Below are 18,136 nucleotides of genomic sequence, written 5' to 3' on the forward strand. Positions count from 1 at the left end.
AGCCACTAGGAAAATACTTGGCACTAAAAACTCGGTAGAACAGGGATGTGTGATCTGTTAACAACCTCCACACTTGTTTCGCCAACATCGCCTCATTGAACTTCTCTAAATTCTTGAATCCCATTCCACCCAAAGTCTTTGGTTTGCACAAGGTCTCCCAATCTTTCCAATGGATTTTGCATTGATCTCCCCGTTGCCCCCCACCAAAACTTCCCAATCAATCTCTCAATATCTTGTATAAGTCCCTTTGGAAGCTTGAAGTAACTCATAGCAAAAGTGGGGATTGCATGAACTACTGCCTTAAGCAAGACCTCCTTACCCACTTGAGATAGAAGCCTCTCTTTCCACCCTTGAAGCTTATTCCACACCCTTTCTCTAATGTCATTAAGACTCTCTTTCTTGTTTCGACCCACCACAGCCAGTAATCCAAGATACTTCTCATACTCCCTAACCTCATTTACTCCCAAGAACTCCACCAATTCTACCCTTCGTTCTTCTGTAGTAGCCTTACTAAAAAACACCGTAGTTTTTTCTCTATTTAACTTTTGCCCCGAAGCTAGCTCATACAACTATAATAATTGAAGAATTACCTCCAAATCACCCCTTGATGCACGGTAGAACAGCAAGGTATCATCGGCAAAGAACAAGTGACTGATTCTTAGGCCATTTCGACACAAAGAGAATCCTCTAATTACCTTAGATCTGGCTGCATGTTGTAATTGCTGGTTTAGAGCTTCCAAACATATCAAAAATAGATATGGTGAAAGCGGATCATCCTGCTTAATCCCACTCGTTAGCCAAATATCCCCTCTTGGATCACCATTCACCAAAACTTGATAGGTAGCTGACCCCATACAAGCCATGATCAAATCCTCCCACCGGCTAGAAAATCCCATTTTCCTCATGGTTAGCTCCAAGAACCACCATTTAACCCTATCATACGCCTTGCTCATATCAAGTTTGAGAGCTATAAACCCTCCCTTTTTTTACTTCTGATTTTTCATATGATGTAAGGGCTCAAATGCTACAAGGATATTATCCGAAATTGCCTTATCAAATTGGAAAGCACTCTATGATTCTGAGATAATAAGAGGTAGTAAACCCCTCATCCCGTTGGCAACAACCTTTGAAACAAGCTTATATACAATGTTACATAGAGAAATAGATCGAAATTCAGATACTTTGGTAGGGGTTTTTACCTTGGGGATAAGAGTGATGAATGTACTATTGAGAGAAGAGGGAATGACTCTCGTGGATAGGCAACTCAGTACCGCCTCGGTCACATCATCTCTGACAACCTGCCAATACCATTGAAAGAATAAAAGAGGTAAACCATCCGACCCCGGTGCTTTCAAAGGTTCCATTTGCTTCAAGGCCACTACCACCTCTTCCTTTGTGAAATCAGCCAAGAGCTCGGCATTCAACTCATCTGTAACAAAGCAAGGAATGTGTGCAACAACCTCTTCTATCATGGATGGATTGGATGAGGTAAAGAGCTCCTGGTAGTAGTCAACCAAAATATTTGAGATGCCCTCTTCATCACTACATAAGTCTCCATTTGTATCCTCCAAATTATCAATCTGATTCCTCCTAAATCTATGAGATGCTCGACTATGAAAATACCTTGTATTGTTGTCACCTTCTTGTAGCCACAAGGATCGAGATCTTTGCTTCCACATTTGTTCCTCCCTCACTAAGAGTTTGGAAATTTCTTTGTTCAACCTCAAAATCTGAGCAAAATTGCCTCCCCTTGTTGCTTCAGCTTCGGCTGCCCCAGCAATCTCTTCTTTTCCTTCAATTTTCGGGTCACATTTCCAAAGGCAACCTTACTCCATCATTTCAGATTTCTACGACACCTATCGACTTTACTTTCTAATCTGTTTATAGCACTTCCCTATGAATCATAAGCCCATGCATCTTCCACCACTTCCCTACATCCCTCATCCTCCATCCACATTTGCTCAAACCTCTGTGGTTTATTAATCTTCTTTGTTATGCCCACTAAGTAAATCATAAGAGGCTTATGGTCTGAAGAACCACTCTCCAAATGGACCACCTTGGATGCCGAAAACATATCCATCCATTCCACCACACCAACTGCTCTATCTAACCTTTCCCACATCGTGTGGCCTTCCCCATGGCCATTACACCAAGTAAACTTATTGCCACTAAAATTGAGATCTTGAAATCCACATTCATCGAGTACATCTCTAAAATCATCCATTTGTTTACTCGGCCTCAACCTCCCTCCTAGCTTCTCATGTGTACTGGTAATTTCATTAAAATCTCCAACACATAATCAAGGCAAAGAGTATTTTGATTTTGAAAGTTCAAATAGTGTGTAAAACACCTATGAACGTTTAGATCCTCAATTTACAAATTACCAACACAAGCTTATAATCAAACAATGTATGTGTGGAATATGAAAATAAGCTAAAACAGAATTGGTAAAACAATTTAAACCAAAATTAATCACAACTATAACAGTAATTAAAAGGCAAAGATTAAGGGAAGAGAGATGCAAACACAAAGACAACACAACAATATGTTATCGAAGAGGAAATCGAAGTCCTCGGCAAAAAACCTCTCTGCCGCCTTCTAAGCGTTCAATAATCCACTAGAGAATAAAGTTAAGATACATGAATAGCAAAAGACCCTCCAAGCTTAATTTACCTAATGCACCTAAGCCTTCCAAACTTCTTACTCCAACAGGGTTACGCCAAACCTTGCTTTCTCTAACTTACCAAATCCCACAATAAGCTCATTGTATCAATCAAAATGAATTGGTCCCTTCTGAACTGCTTCCTAAGTACCAAAATGTCTCCTCACAGATATGGGTATGGTGAGATAAGGATTTGACTAATGTACCTCTCAAGGATGTGACAATGGAGAGGGTGGGAGTAGAGGAATTTGGAGAATCAAATAATGAAGACTGTGGATGAGTCAATCTTGTTTTTATTTTAGGGTTTCTCACTCAAAATTCTCTCTGGAAGCTCTCTACATTTCGTTGGTATAAGAGTATTTATAGTAGGGTGAGTGAGGAATATGAACAGTCAGGTTTCTAACAAACAAAGCATTCTGGTGACTCAAGCTTGCGACTGGAATGAGTCGCGAGTTTGAGTCGCGAGCTAACTATCTGGCCAGGCTAAAAGTTTTGTCCTATAGTGCTATAGCTAACGTGACCCTTCAGCTCCCCTACATGCTTCACACGTGTGCCATCTTTGCGACTCGCCAGTCGTAAGCCAGTTGCGAGATCTAGTCACAAGACTCTTCTTGAATGCACACTCTTAAACTTTTCTTCACACTCTCTCACATACTACCCTCACATGATTCCCACCTAAATATAGGGTTTCTAAATGTTGAATTACAAGCAAATTTGGCACGGAATAAAGCCAAAAAAAATGATTGAATAAATTCAACTTTACAATCTCCCCCTTCGGCTATTCCGTGACAAAACCCTAAAATAAACTCTAGACTTAACATATGAGTTGGGAACAATTGAACAAAACTCACTCACACTTAACTCTAGAATCTGTGAAGCTCTTGAACCATACGAATAAGTATTTCCTGAAAAACAACAACACGAGATGATCATTGTAAGCAGAAATCTAGAAATGCATATAGAGCAAGCACAATGTGATCAAGCAATATAGATTAAAGCAATAAAGTATGGCTTGACCAAAAATGAACAATCACTATAAATAGTGACCACAATGATCATTCACACAAGTAATGAACATCCAGACATACAAGCTAATAAGCTTAATGCAAAGTATCATTTGCATGTCCAACACTCAACTGATACAACAACACACGGTAATTGCATCAAAGATATAAAATCCAACAAGGGCATAAGAGTAATGTACTTAAAGAAATGCATAACATTAACAATAAGTACTAAGCTACAAAGCATGGGTACAAAAGCAATATATTGAATATAAACTAAAGTACCAAAAGCTTTAAACAAAAGCACAGTAAATATCCATAAGTTTATGTACCAAAAGCTTTAACAAAAAGTGCTGTGTAGGCCTATATTAAAACAATCCAAACAACAACAACAACAACAAAAAAACATAAACAAAATGTTTTTCTCCCCCTTAAAATGGTGCTCTCCCTCAAGAGCTACTCCTTCATCTCCAAAGTTCTCCCCTTTTTTGACCGAAATGGCCAAAGGGCTACTGCTAGGTAGTGAAGCTGTCAAACTTTGTTGAAAAAAGATTCATTGTTCTTGGATAGCAGCAGACCCTTCAATCCTAATCTACCCAGTGCACCTAAGCCTAATCTACCCTTCTAAACTACTTCCCAAGTACCAAAATGCCTGCTCATAAATATAGGTATGGTAAGATAAGGATTTGGCTAATGTACCTCTCAAGGATGTAACAATGGAGAGGGTGAGAGTAGAGGAATTTGGAGAATCAAAAGATGAAGATTGTAGATGAGTCAATCTTGTTTTTCTTTTATGGTTTCTCTCTCAAAATTTTCTCTGAAAGCTCTCTACATTTCATGGGTATAACGGTATTTATAGTAGGGTGAATGAGGAATGCGAACAATCAGGTTTCTAACAAGCAGAGCATTCTAGCAACTTAAGTTCGTGACTGGAATGAATTGCGAGCTAACTGCCTGGCCAGACTGGAAATTTTGTCCTATAGTGCTACAGCTAGCGTGATCCTTCAGCTCCCCTGCATGCTTCACATGTGTACCACCTTTCACGACTCACCAGTCACGAGATCCAATCGCAAGACTCTTCTTGAGTGCATACTCTTGAGCTTTTCTTCACACTCTCTCACACACTACCCTTACATGATTCCCACCTAAATACAGGGTTTCTAAATGCTGAATTACAAACAAATTTGGCATAAAATAAAGCCAACAAAATGATTGAATAAATTCAACTTTACAGATTTTAATTTCCTTAGAGTGGCCCAAGAGATGTAGTGGTTTCTTGTGTTAAGTTCACCATAAAACCCAGTGAACCTCCATTCATCCTCCTTGCCCTTATTTATTATAGCATCTGTATGATTAGGCGAGTAAATATCAACCGAAAGATCTACATCTTTTTTCCACATGATAGCCACCTCGACACCTCTCCCTTCTCTTGAAAAATCCAACAAGCCTTCAAACGTGAGCTTGTCTCAAATGAAAAGCAACCTAGTTTTATCAATCCATGTTTCGACTAAGAACACGACTAAGGGACCTTGAGCTTGAATGATATCACCAAGCTCTTGCTCTGTCTAGGGGTTCCCAAGCCCCTAACAGTTCTAGCATAAGAGATTCATTATTGTTCGCAGGGTTGCTTAACAACCTCCACCATTAATGAAAGTGTAGTCTGATCATAGAGAGAAACCGCTTTTTTCTTACTTGTTAACCCACTACAATCCTCCTTACAAAGTCTCTTCGCCTTTGTCAAACTCGAAGGAATCATGTTTTCATCCATACTGACCCGACCTTGCTTCTTCTTTCGATTTCTCAACTCCACCATGACTGTGTTATTAGGTTTGTCTAGAGCATTTGTGATATCACCCAATATATTTTGAGTGATTGGGACACTTACCAGATCAGCTTCATTGACACGTGGCTGCCTACTCAGCTTCTGACTCAACAGGCTCCCAGAATGATCCTCATAAGGAAACAATGCCTCAACATGCATGATCTGATCAAAATCCAGCTATGTTACGTGGTCAGCACTAACATCTTCCTCCAAAATTAAATCCTTATCAAATCCCAATTTTGAAATTTCATCCTTACCAAACTTATTCAATTCCCTATCAATTTCCTCAATTCTTTCCTTAAAATCCTCCCTAGTATCTCAGTTTTTCTTCACTCTCCCACCCGTGATCCTCTCCTCAATTTCAGGACCTAATCCCCTGACATTATTCTCCTCCTGAAAATCCTCACCTTCCTCGGCTATTGGGTACACCACCACCAGAGACTTCTGCAAACCCAAAACCACCACCAAGATCAGACTTGGTTCTTTGTTGTTCATCTATTGCCTCTCTTTTTTCCTTGCCTCATAATAACCCAGTACTATAATCACCGGACTACTTCCCTTAATAAATGGTGGGGCACAAATCCAAGACCCATACGCTTACTCTTCCTTCTTCAACTAACCTTCACTATCTAGCCATAGCTCGCAATCTCTATCCACATGGCTCAAACACCCACACCAATAGCAAAGGTTTGGTAACCTTTCATATTTAAAACAAACCCACCCTTGTTCCCCCTAAGAAGAAGAGAAACGCCGCCCTTAACAAAGAGGTTTGTTAATATCGATAAGAACCCTAACCCTCATAAAACTCCCTCCATCCATTTAAGTAACATCATCCACTCGGCATACCGAACCAACAACATCACACAAATCTTCAGCAACCTTACAGTTTAAAAATCTCACTAGGATATCATGGACTTGAACCCAGACTGGAATCTTATCAAAACTTAACACCCTAATCGAACCTCCTCTATCATACCACTGTATCACCACCAGGTGTTTATCAAAGCTCCATGGCGCGTTGCTTAAAATTTTCTCTACTTCCTCCTTATGGTCAAACACAAACAATAAGACATGATCTCCTGCTCTTCTCACCTCAAACCCCCTCACAGATCACCACAAAGGGCTAAAAGTTTTAATTACTGCCTCAACACTCAAAGCCCTTTTTGTTAGGAATTTCGTAGCCAGGATGAATTCAATAGTTGAATACTCGTTAGGTAGTTCTAGGTTTTTCTCCTCTCTATCATTCAACGACAACTTCTGCCAATGCTTGGCCAAGCTATCCATCTCAGAGTCACTCCAACCCTTGCGTTTCTCCCATACACTAGAGAAAGGAAAAGAAATGAAAAGAGATAGTCCCCCAAGAAACCTCCAAGTAAAACATGTTTACTTGAGGTAAAAAGTAATCCTTACACAAGGAACGACAATTCTACAGCCTAAGGGAAGCTTCCCTGGGTTCCAGAGAGAACTTACTTAGTGATAGAGAAACTCTAGATTTTTAACACAATATATATACAATATATATGTGTGTGAAATGAAAAAGCATATAAAAAAATGACACATACCAGCGTCTTGAATTGCAGTCCATTACAAGGCTAACAATATCCTATTAACTTAGGATATACAGACTTTCATCAATAAATAAATAAAACTTCGACTGGACCTATAGTGTGGGTTTGGATTCAGCGTTTCCACTGAATCCTGCGTCGCGTTTTCCTCTTCTTCTTCTTCTTTTTATTTTATTTTTTATTTTTTATTTTTTTTTCTTTCACACGTTTAATGTAGGAGACAAAATTTACTGTTCATGAGACAAATGTCACTATTCACGCACTGTTCCGATACTATTCATGCACTATTTATGGGTCCCACGACACTATTCACACATTTAAAAATTATTTTGCTACAGTGTTTTCAATTTTCAGTTTCAGCAAAAATAAGTTCAATCCAAACACACCCATAATATAAAATCTTCATCCCAAACTTTTTCTTATTAATTGTTTCCCCAAACAAATTATATTTTTATTAAATGTAAGACCGCTTACCAATCATATTTTCGAAATCTGTAAAGGGAAAAGCATTATACACTGTATATCAACATTTTTATTATGAGAATTGTCAAATTAATTATTTTTGGTTGGTAGAACTTATTGTTATTAATTGCATCCTTCCCAAAGGCAATCTTCTATCCCTAACAAATATCAATTAATAAATTTTTTAATAAAAAAACAGTAATAAATTGACTTAAGGTGGATTTTTTTTATTAACTAATTCTTTTGAAATTTTTAAAAAAATTAACACTTTATTGTTAAACTGAGTTAAATAGAATATTCATTTAAATGACTACCATATAATAAATTGAGAGAAAAAAAATATACAGTAATGAATTGGCTTAGAGTGGACAAATCGACTACACTAACAACCAAATGGGGCGACTACAAAATCGGTTATAGTAATCGGTGAAAATTTTAAGAAACTGACACCGATGGATGCATTGATACCAATAGTCCACAGTGCATCCATCGATGGAAATATATATATATATATATATATATATATATATCATATACTCATACAAAACAATGACGTGTTAGATGATGAAATTATGTCGTTTCATGTCTAAAAAACGACATTGTTTTGGTTTGAAGATTTAATCATAATAATGATTCAATCTTCACTTCTTTTTCAAGAAGATTCAACCCTATCTCTCATATATCCTATCATATGATCCCTTTCTCTCTTTCTTTCTCCAAATTTAGTTTTTCAGTGATTAGACTCTTAGATCTCAAAGATGTTGGTTGGGCCCCATTCTCCTCAATCATGTATTCAAGTAATTTTCCCCCTCTCTCCCTCTCTTCAATCTCCACTTCTTTTTCAGGAAGGTTCAACCTCTCTCTAATATATCCCCTATTGTATGATCCATTTCTTTGGCCTTTCTTTCTCTCCGATCTTCTGTGCTGTTGTTTGGGCCTTGTTCACCTCAATCTTGTATTCAAGTAATTTCCTCTCTCTCTCTCTCTCATTAATATAGAAATTTCTTTGAAAAAAAATTGGGGTTTTCATGTTTGCAGGTTAAATTGATTGGATATCCCCTTGTTTTCCTCAAGTTCAGACAAAGTTATAAATGAGAATGAGGTTAGTACTTTCAGTTCACCGTTTTAGTTCCAATGGCTATTAGTAATTTAGTATTATGATTTTTGTGTATCCCTCTCATATACGTGCGGTACATATTTGTTTTGTACTTTGTGAGTGATTGATTGCTGCTTTCTGCTGTATAGATTTGTAAATGGTAGAAATACAGCCATGTTTCTGGTTGATCAGCAAACCAATCAACCAGACCGACCGCACTGCATCTGCATGTTTGGCGGGCCTAAAGCAAATTAGGCCAACCTGTCTGCACAAAATTTTCAAAAGGACGGTGCGGTTTAATAAAAATGAGCACCAATGACGTCGGTGCGGTGCAAAAAGAAGGACCAAAAAGCCAATTGCACCTCACGGATTACACCACCATGCATGAGCTTAAGACTGCACCTTAAGCTCCTCACACTTATCTTAGAAAGAAAGATTAATCATACTATTTGATTTTCTTTCTAGGCTGAAACCGCAAAATTGTAAAAAGGAATTGATTTTATTAAAAATCTAAAACCTTCCTTACAACTTACACATTCCTTACAACTTACCCAAGAGCTCTGTAGCCTGAATAGCACTTCTCTATGTTTTTATTCTCTTTAGCCATTGTAGCTATTAAATTATCAAAAAAAAACCTTCCCTACGACTCAACAAAGGAGTTTACATGTATATATAACTATTTATAATCAGTCTTAAAGAAGGAAAGTTTTACAAATAATACATAGTTATCTATAGAGATTTATACAAGGTAAGCTATCTGTTATAATCAGTCCTAATTGGGCTGTCAGCCTGCCACTAGTGACTTATTTTCGCCCCCGTGACGGTAGAATTATTATTCTCATTGTCAACAAGAGAGAAAAAGTAGTGCTCCAAAGTCCAAAAAACTCAAAGTTCACTCTTTTTGGCTTTTTGGCTTTTAGGCGGTGTCACTGATCTGGGTAATTAAGGAGACATTCGATAATATCTTCTCCTCACCTACAATCAAAATCTAAAAATAAAAAATAAAAAAACCCCTGCAGATTGTAATCTCTTCCACAAACTATTTTGGGCTCGTTTGGTTAGGGGATTTGGAGACTAAAAAATTGTTTTTAAAATCCAAAACTCAATTTCGCAATAACTTCTTATAACTTCTTAGTCTTTTTTACAAACATTCATTCTAAATTTAAAAGTTCAACAGCTTATCCAAACAGCTTATCCAAACACCAAATGCATCATTTATAATATTTTTACAAATTATTGATCTAGACGTATCACTAACATCATTTTTTTACTTACCAATAACTACTCACCATATCAACAATTTGTAAAAAAGTTTGTAATTTCAGCATTTTTCAAGTATTAACTATTTCTTATTTCCTCATAAAAAATAAAAATCTTCTAATACTAGAATTTGTGAGTAGCCAAATCCAAGCACTTTAAATCAACGGTTGCACGTCATCATATATTCTGTTTGTGCACCTATAAATAGAAAGCCCCAACCATCGAGAATTCGAAATTCACATGATATCCTTGCCTCTTTTAAATACTTGTTTCCATGGGCTTCACAAACTTTCATATAAAAGTTTATCACATGGTTCACATAAAAATTTGTCTTACCTCTCCAAATTATTTTCAAGAGAAAATGATGATTCATTCTTGGATCACACACATGATTATCAAAATCTCAAAATAAAAACAAACTGCATTTCTACATCTGTAAAGCCGAAGTACATTGGATTACATTCTTTGAAAAGGTAATTTATTAGAGTAACTAATTATAAGCCCAGGAATGCACATATCCAACAAAGGAAGAGAGGAATAGAAAAATTAATACCCCCACTCTTCCCCTTAGGTAGAAGTCCCTGCTGTTATGGAACTGTTGCATTTGAACCTTGAGATAGTGATACCTCAGATAACTTAAGTCGATCATCTCACTGTCTTGGTAATCCTATCGAGCATGAAAAAATATGTCACTGCACCCTCTCAGCAATCCTAGATGAGTATGAAATAGGCCCTCCTTGTGTCTGCCTTGTGTTGTAGGATTTACATTTTAAGCACTTGTGAGCCACGATGTGAAAATTCACCTCTGACGTTTTCCCACAGTCGTTGCAGAGGATCCAAACCTAAGAAAATTGTAACAAAAAATTGTGGAGGTGTTATAGGTTGATAAACCTAGTTGCACAAATCATTGACACCTTATCAAAACATTTCTTACCATTTTATTTTGGTATGTTTGAGGCATAGGCATTGCTGCAACCTGAGATTGGTTCTCAAAACAAGTTAGTATATATAAAGGACCGGTTTTTACAAGTATAAAATTACTCAAAAACATAAACCTAACTATTTTGGATCTTCATAAGAGCATATTATGTAATTTTTTTGGGAAAGTTAAAACTACTATCAAAGTACCTCCTCATCAAGTTTTTTCCACACACGGAACATATCACAATAGGATTTTGAGCAAACAGGGCATGAGTACCTGCCAAAAGTTTATACGTTTTAAGGGTGAAAGAAGGAACAAAAAATTTATACAAGTAATCAACATAAATCAACAACTTCCTTAAAAACATACTGAAAATGACGCTCCATCTCTTTTACGCATTCCAAATGTATAGTGTGTCCACATCGCAAGACAGTAATGTCTTTTGTAGTATCAAACAGAAACTGCTCAATAAGGTGACATATATCAATTCATTTTGGAATAGAGCCTTTCCCCTTTCTAATTAAGCATTTCATTCTCCTAAATTTACCTCAAAGCAAACCGGGCAATTGTGGTGCATTGCTTTTTCAATACAATTGTGTGAATCCTTCAACATAATTGAATAGCAACATCCTGATATAATGAAAACTTCCAAACTAAATTATCAAAAAACAACAAACAATACCAGTCTCTGAGGCAATGAATAAGGAGTTCAACACTTTACCGCATTTATTACAGTGGAAAAAATTCTCCTTGCCCCCAGTTCTGCAATAATAGACTCAATAAACATATATTATAGAAGTAATAACAAAGACAAGATAATGAAAGCAAAGAATTGGAATAGAGTTTAACCTGCATATACCACACTCATCACAATGGTATTGCTTCTTAGAAACCTAGCAAAAGAATTATTATTATTATTTTATATTACAAGTTACAGAAACTTTCTTGAGTTTTCAAAAAATAAATTGATTCAGAAGGCTTACATCATCATCAAAGAAGTTGCATTTGGAACAAAAGTACTTCCCCATGCAAACCCCACACTGAATGCAGTTCTGTTGAATCTGATAAGTTATCAAAGAAAAATCAAAACCTTATTATGAACTTTATATTTATCATTATCCTTTCAAAAGAATAATGAAAACACTATTATGCAGTTCTGGAGACATACATCTTGCTCTGTACTACACATGGAGCAGATCACCTGAAAGACAACAATGCTGAATTTTAGCGTGCTATTTGTAATTTTCTATATTATTTAAGAGTTCTATAGATGAATGAAACTAAAAAGTAAATTATCAAATTATCAATAAACAAGAGAGAGAGAGAGAGAGAATTTGGGTGGTAAAGTTTGCATCTTTTGATAGCACCCTTAATTTGCCGGATCAATGACTTCCTACCAAAAATAGTTAGAGATCTCAAACATAAATTAAATGAATAAATCCATTTAAAGCAAGACCCTAAAAAAGTCATATGTCACAATTTTTACCGCTAAGAGTACAGGGAAAAAAAGTACTATACTTTTTACTTGTATTAATTAAAAGAATAAAAGTTTACGCTCTACCTAGTAAAATTTCAAGCCATATATTTATCCCATTAACAAAAAAAAGAAAAAAAAATGCACCAAAATATTGAGTGAATAAATATAAACTTACTAACCCTCTTCAAATCATGGCGGGGAACGTCGTGGCGATCAACAGGATCGACTTCCAATGAGTTCTGTTCCAAAATCATCCAAAAGAAGGTTTAATTTTTTTTTCTAAAACAAAATTAAAGAGCTAATCTAAAATTAATTTTATTAGTAATAAATGAAAAAAGTGAGGGAAACCTTAGACTCGTTATGGCAATGCCTGCAATCAAATATCTCATCGCAACAAGGTGCTCTGATCTTGCATCTCCTTCTATAATGCGAGCAACTTCAAATTTTTAACCCAAAAAAAAAAAAATCAGAAACAGCACAAAAAAGTTTTAAAATTGAAAAAATACAAAAGCCCAGAACAAATTACTGAAATTAGAGACAATCTCTAAACTTATAAATAAATAAATAAAATGACATACCCGAATTTCCCAGATTCCAGCTCCACCATAGCCTCACATTTCTTATGATAATCATCATTAGTGGACAAATGGGGCTTGTAATCGCTCTCCATTCTCCTCAGTTTCTACTTAATTTTCCTCTTTACGTTTCAAAAAATTACCTGATACCCACAACATTCCAATTCATAAATCGTAAATTACTAAAAAAAAGCGCATATCAAAAGTCAAACTAAACTGAATTACAAACATATGTGAAGGAAAGTTTTGAAAAAGCAAAAACAGACCCTAATGAAACGGGTAAATTGGAAAGGAGAGAATTTTCATCTGAAGAGAAATGGAGCCTAAAGAACGAGCATTGAAGCCACAATGTGGAACTCGCACACAAACAGAGAGCAAGAAGAAGAAGAAGAGCTTGCACGAGAGATATACCACATTTACCCCTTTTTCTTTAGAATTATTTACCTTGTATAATTTGGATAACGAGACGACACGCCAGCCCTTTGCTTTACTAATTACTACCCACCAGCCTGAATTATTAATTCTACTGTTTATTTATTGCGCAACGAAAAGGAAAGTGGGTGATTGATGAATTAATATATTTTGATCTTATCAAAAATTAATTAATTAATTAATGGAGAGAGGAAATTGATGATATTGGCAATGCCAAAATATGATCACACGTAAACGACACCCATGTTTTTCTGGGTAGGAAGAAGAATATAGGGTAACGTGGGACGATGGGAGGAAATTCGTTTCTCTCTTTACGTACCAGCAATAAACAATGAACCTTGTTTCGCGGGATCAAGTTTTCTACTTTTCTTTGAAAAGGAACTATGAAGCGGTTGGAGTTCCCACCTTGAACCTTCTTTTTTTCTTTTCTTTTTTTCTCTCACATTTCTTTTCTGTTTTGGTTGGAGTTCCGAGCTTGAACTGAAATTGCTAATTTTGGTATGTTTAAGGAAAGGTCAAGCTCTGTGGGCAAGGCTTTTATTGAGAGGGCTCAAGTAGTTAATACAATTACAAATTATTTTACAATATTTTTACAAAATGTTAATGTGACCAATTTTTTATTGATTTTCATCTAAATTTACCATTAATATCACTTTTTTTATTTACCAATAATAATTCACCACATTAGTAATTTATAAAAAAAATTATAAGATAGTTTGTATCTTTAACATTATTATAACTTTGTAGCGTATAGTTTGGCTAGATATGCCATTAGCTACTAGATTTTTTAGTGTGGATGGAAGATGTTCCACCATGCATTCAGTCCTTTGTGCAAGCTAATTTGTCTTCCTTGCATTAATAATATTTACACTTTTCACTCTTAAAAAAAAAACATTATTATAATTTCGGTGCACAATAATATATTAGCTATTTCCTAAAATGACACAACCCTCTGCAAAAATTTATTTCCATTTAGTATAAAAAAAATTTTAAAAAAAAACTTTTTTCTATCCTATATATTCACTTTTAAAATACTCCACATCAAATTATTTATTTTATACCACATTTTTTAAAATATCAATTTTTATTAATTATTATAATTGTTTATCTTTCCGTCACACACAACAATCCTTATCTAGTTTATTCCTTCATCCTCAAAATACAGAAAAAATAAATAAAAAACTAAATGCAGAATAAATAGTATTTACATAAATTTACATTGTTACAGTAACAAATTTGTAAATTTATACAATTATATATAGAATGATGTTCATCTTTTTAGACAAAACTGTTTTTATTATACACCCACTTATGTGAGTGCTCTTCGCTGCATAACACCAATAAATTTCTTATATAGGTGGAATTCAAATCTAAATTATTTATAAATGATATCAATGATTCAACGGAAAGTGATTAATCGTAAGAGTGGGAATTAGTTAAAGAGCATTTACATCAGAACTATATCCAAAACACTAAATACCCCCCCCCCCCAATTATATTAAAAGTATCAAATCTATAATTTTTTTTCCCATCTACACAAAAAAATAATAATAATAATAAATAATAAATAAAAAAATAGAGAAATAATAATCAAAATAAATTGTAAAAAATATATATAATATTTTAAATAATTTTACTTGAATGCTGAATAAAGGTAATTTGGGAGGTAAAAGTGGCTGTTAAGCACTTTAAGCTTTGACTCGGCTTGGAGTGTTACCTACGGGCTATGGGCGTATTGGGGTGGTGATATTTTGTTAAACAAAGTAGATGAGGTTCATTGAATTTGCTGACGAGATATGGGCCGGGTTATAACTTACTCACTGTCGTCTTTTGATGGCTGCATGCACAGAAAGCAATGCGACTTTAGACAAATAATATGTTTACAACAACAAATCTTAAATGTCATACTGTCAATTGTTATTGTTGAGGCAAAAAAATAATATTAGGGTTATGTTCAAATTTGAACCAATAACAACTAATCATCTGTAATTTGTTGTGAAAATATTGTAAAAATATTGTGGACGTAGCATCTTCCGCGACTTTAATACTAGTATTTTTCAAAAGGTGACGTGGCCGAGCACGTGTCAAAAAGTGAGAGGGATAAACTCATAAACAATAAAGATCCAACCAGAGAGCCGTGGGCTTGTTTACGACAGTGATTGATGGCCCAAAATGAGGCCCAAAAAGCAAACAAAAATATCACCTTCATTTTTTTTTTTTAATCAAATAATTGATTGTACATCTGTAATGATGTGATGGGCAATATCACCTTCATTCTTCATAGTAATCTTTTTTTTGGTAACAATGGAAAATCAAAGAGTGTGCACAAAAGAAAGTTCCCGTGTCTTTAACCAAAAAAAAAAAAAAGTTCCCGTGTCACTTATTAGCCATGCATAGGCCTCATCAATGGGCCGGGCCGGGCCGGCCCGACCCGTTTTTACTTGGCCCATGGGTCTAATGGGCTGGGCTTAATGGGCTGTTGACTAGTCAATGGGCTGGGTCGGGTCGGGCTGGATGGAAAAACCCTAGCCCATGGCCCTACCCATGGGCAATGCCCATTTGGGCTTTAGCGGGCTGGGCTAGTGAGGTGGGTTTAATGGGCTACCCATGGGCATTTTTAACAGGTCTTCAATGGGGTTATAAAAATTTAACCAAAAAAATTATAATTATATATTATTACAAACTATCAAATTGAACAATTAAATCTACTAAAAAGATTCTATTAAAAAAAAATACTAAGACATACCTCTTAAAAAGGTACTAAAATAAGATTAATTAACTTTTATTGATAAGAATAAATAAGTACATTGAATTAAAATTCAACTCTTAAAGGAAATATTTGAAGAATAAAATATCAATTCTTAAAGAAAATATATGAAGAATTAAATATCAACTCATTAAGGAAAGAATTTCTTCCAACCAACGGTAAGCTTTTTTTTTTTACTTTTTTTTTTTAAGGAATTTCTTCTATAATTGTAACTTGTAAGGAAAGAATTGGAATTTATCAAAGGAAATAATGACTTTCTTTCCAGAGGTACAGAGGTAGGGCAACAGTCATCTTAGTAACTTTGTTTTAAAAATCAAAGCTACTAGACTAATACCAAAATATACATTTATTATGCATATTGTATCACAATCATTCCAAGTATTTAGTGGTTATGTGTGTGGTCTTAAAGTTTTTATAATGTCCAAAGTTCAATCCCTCACTCACCCAACCGCCAAATTATTTTGTTATAAATTTTGGGCAATGAGTCAGGCAAACGGGTCGGGCTACTGGGCTGGGCTAATGGGCCGGCCCACCGAACGCCCATGGGTAAAGAAACCAACCCATAGCCTGTTCCATTGGGCTACTGGGCTGCCCACGGGCATCAATATTACCGGGTTGGGCTGCCCATTAGCCTGGTGGGCTAGCGGGCTACTGGACCAGCCCATGGGTCATGGGCTATTTGATGACCCTTAGCCATGCATCTCCTAAAGTTACTATCAAATTTGATCAACTAGCAGCCCAAACGTCCTCCTACTATTCAAAAGTGGCCCAACTTACACATTAGACTCGTGTTGGGAAAGCACCACACAGGCCTAACAAAATTGACTAGATTTAGTTGTGCCTGTATTGGGTCAAAACAATTACAGTCTGTTCGCCAACAAAGAACTGCGCTCTTTAACCTGCCATTTGTTTTCTGTATATCATGAAGAATTATAGTTTACCAATCTTCAATTGGTGGTTTCTACTGTTTCTTCTATATTGGCAGCCAATATTCGTTACTGCTCAAACTGGTAATGCCAAAGATACTTCCATGTAGGATGCTAATAATGTTGTTTTTTTTTTTTACATAATAAGAATTGCAATATTATTATTACCTATGATGATGATGATGTGATATTGAAATTTACTTGGCAGGTGAAGAGCCTGAGTTTAACTATATCAAAGGGAGTCCTAAAGGACCTGAACACTGGTGAGAACTTAAGCCGGAATGGGCAACGTGTAAGAATGGGCAATCACAATCTCCAATTGATATATTGAATAAGGATGTGCAAGTTAACATAAATCCAAGAGATTTGAGGTTAAATTATAAGGCATCTAATGCAATCATAAAGAATACAGACCATTCTGTTGAGGTAAGGAGATAACTTATAAGCTTTGTCAATAAATAAGTTTACATATACCAATCATAACTTTTCATCCATGGAATTTTAAAAAGAGTACAAAATATGTTGTGTACTTAACATTACTTATAAGTTTTATAAGCAAAAGCTACATGATAAAGACATAGTATGGTATTTATGTATTGTTGTATGATGTATCCAATGTTGGAGACCAACTTCTCTTGCTCTTTAAAAGCACTATTCAAAATTTAAATAGCCGGTTTTACCTAATTAGTAATTAGATAGGACAAATGGTTAATTAGAGGTAAAGTTTGATCTGGTTCAATTCATTCAAGCCAGGTTTATAATCAAGTCTTGGAACAAAATTACTCAAATTTTAAAGTATAACCTATAATAGGCGTTTCTAGAATTGGGTCAACTCTCACTTTCCGCCCTCCCTCTAAACATAAAAATGCATTAAACCACTAATTAGTAAGATGAAAATTGATGAATCATCAAGGTCCTGTTTGGTTATTATTAGGGGTGGATTCATTTTCTCTTTTCATTTTCTAAACTCATTTTTTGTTTCTCAAATCTTGTATTCATTTTCTCTACCAAACCCATTTCATGTTTGGCATTATTTTCTAGTATAGTTTTTGCTTCTTTTTTTCACTTTATATTTTTCAATTAAAAATTCAACACAATTGAGAGAGTGTGTGTTTTTTGATGGGACAAGTCAATGTTAGAGGGACCCACATATTTGGTTTTTTACA

At 35.3% G+C, this 18,136-nt stretch overlaps 2 protein-coding genes and 1 long non-coding RNA gene across 3 annotated transcripts in view; 2 read left to right on the top strand and 1 right to left on the bottom strand.

Annotated features, from left to right (window-relative positions):
• The window catches only part of LOC126691936 (alpha carbonic anhydrase 7-like), a 60,036-nt gene that overhangs the window by 7,585 nt on the left and 34,315 nt on the right, over positions 1-18,136 (top strand). The window lies entirely within an intron of this gene.
• Positions 8,220-9,257, top strand: LOC126691939 (uncharacterized). Its single transcript, XR_007644903.1, has 3 exons — positions 8,220-8,478; positions 8,554-8,617; positions 8,761-9,257. It is a non-coding gene; the product is annotated as an uncharacterized LOC126691939 (long non-coding RNA).
• LOC126691935 (E3 ubiquitin-protein ligase RZFP34-like) lies at positions 10,191-13,274 on the bottom strand. Its single transcript, XM_050387270.1, has 13 exons — positions 13,112-13,274; positions 12,849-12,988; positions 12,619-12,706; positions 12,450-12,509; positions 11,962-11,994; positions 11,777-11,854; positions 11,643-11,686; positions 11,515-11,555; positions 11,341-11,423; positions 11,163-11,254; positions 11,000-11,069; positions 10,806-10,847; positions 10,191-10,713 (listed from the first exon to the last, which is right to left on the bottom strand). Exons 2-13 carry the CDS (start codon positions 12,938-12,940, stop codon positions 10,561-10,563), a joined length of 876 nt encoding a protein of 291 aa, XP_050243227.1. The 5' UTR covers positions 12,941-12,988; positions 13,112-13,274; the 3' UTR covers positions 10,191-10,560.

The sequence above is a fragment of the Quercus robur genome, chromosome 7, assembly GCF_932294415.1.
Source record: "Quercus robur chromosome 7, dhQueRobu3.1, whole genome shotgun sequence".
Classification (NCBI taxonomy): domain Eukaryota; kingdom Viridiplantae; phylum Streptophyta; class Magnoliopsida; order Fagales; family Fagaceae; genus Quercus; species Quercus robur.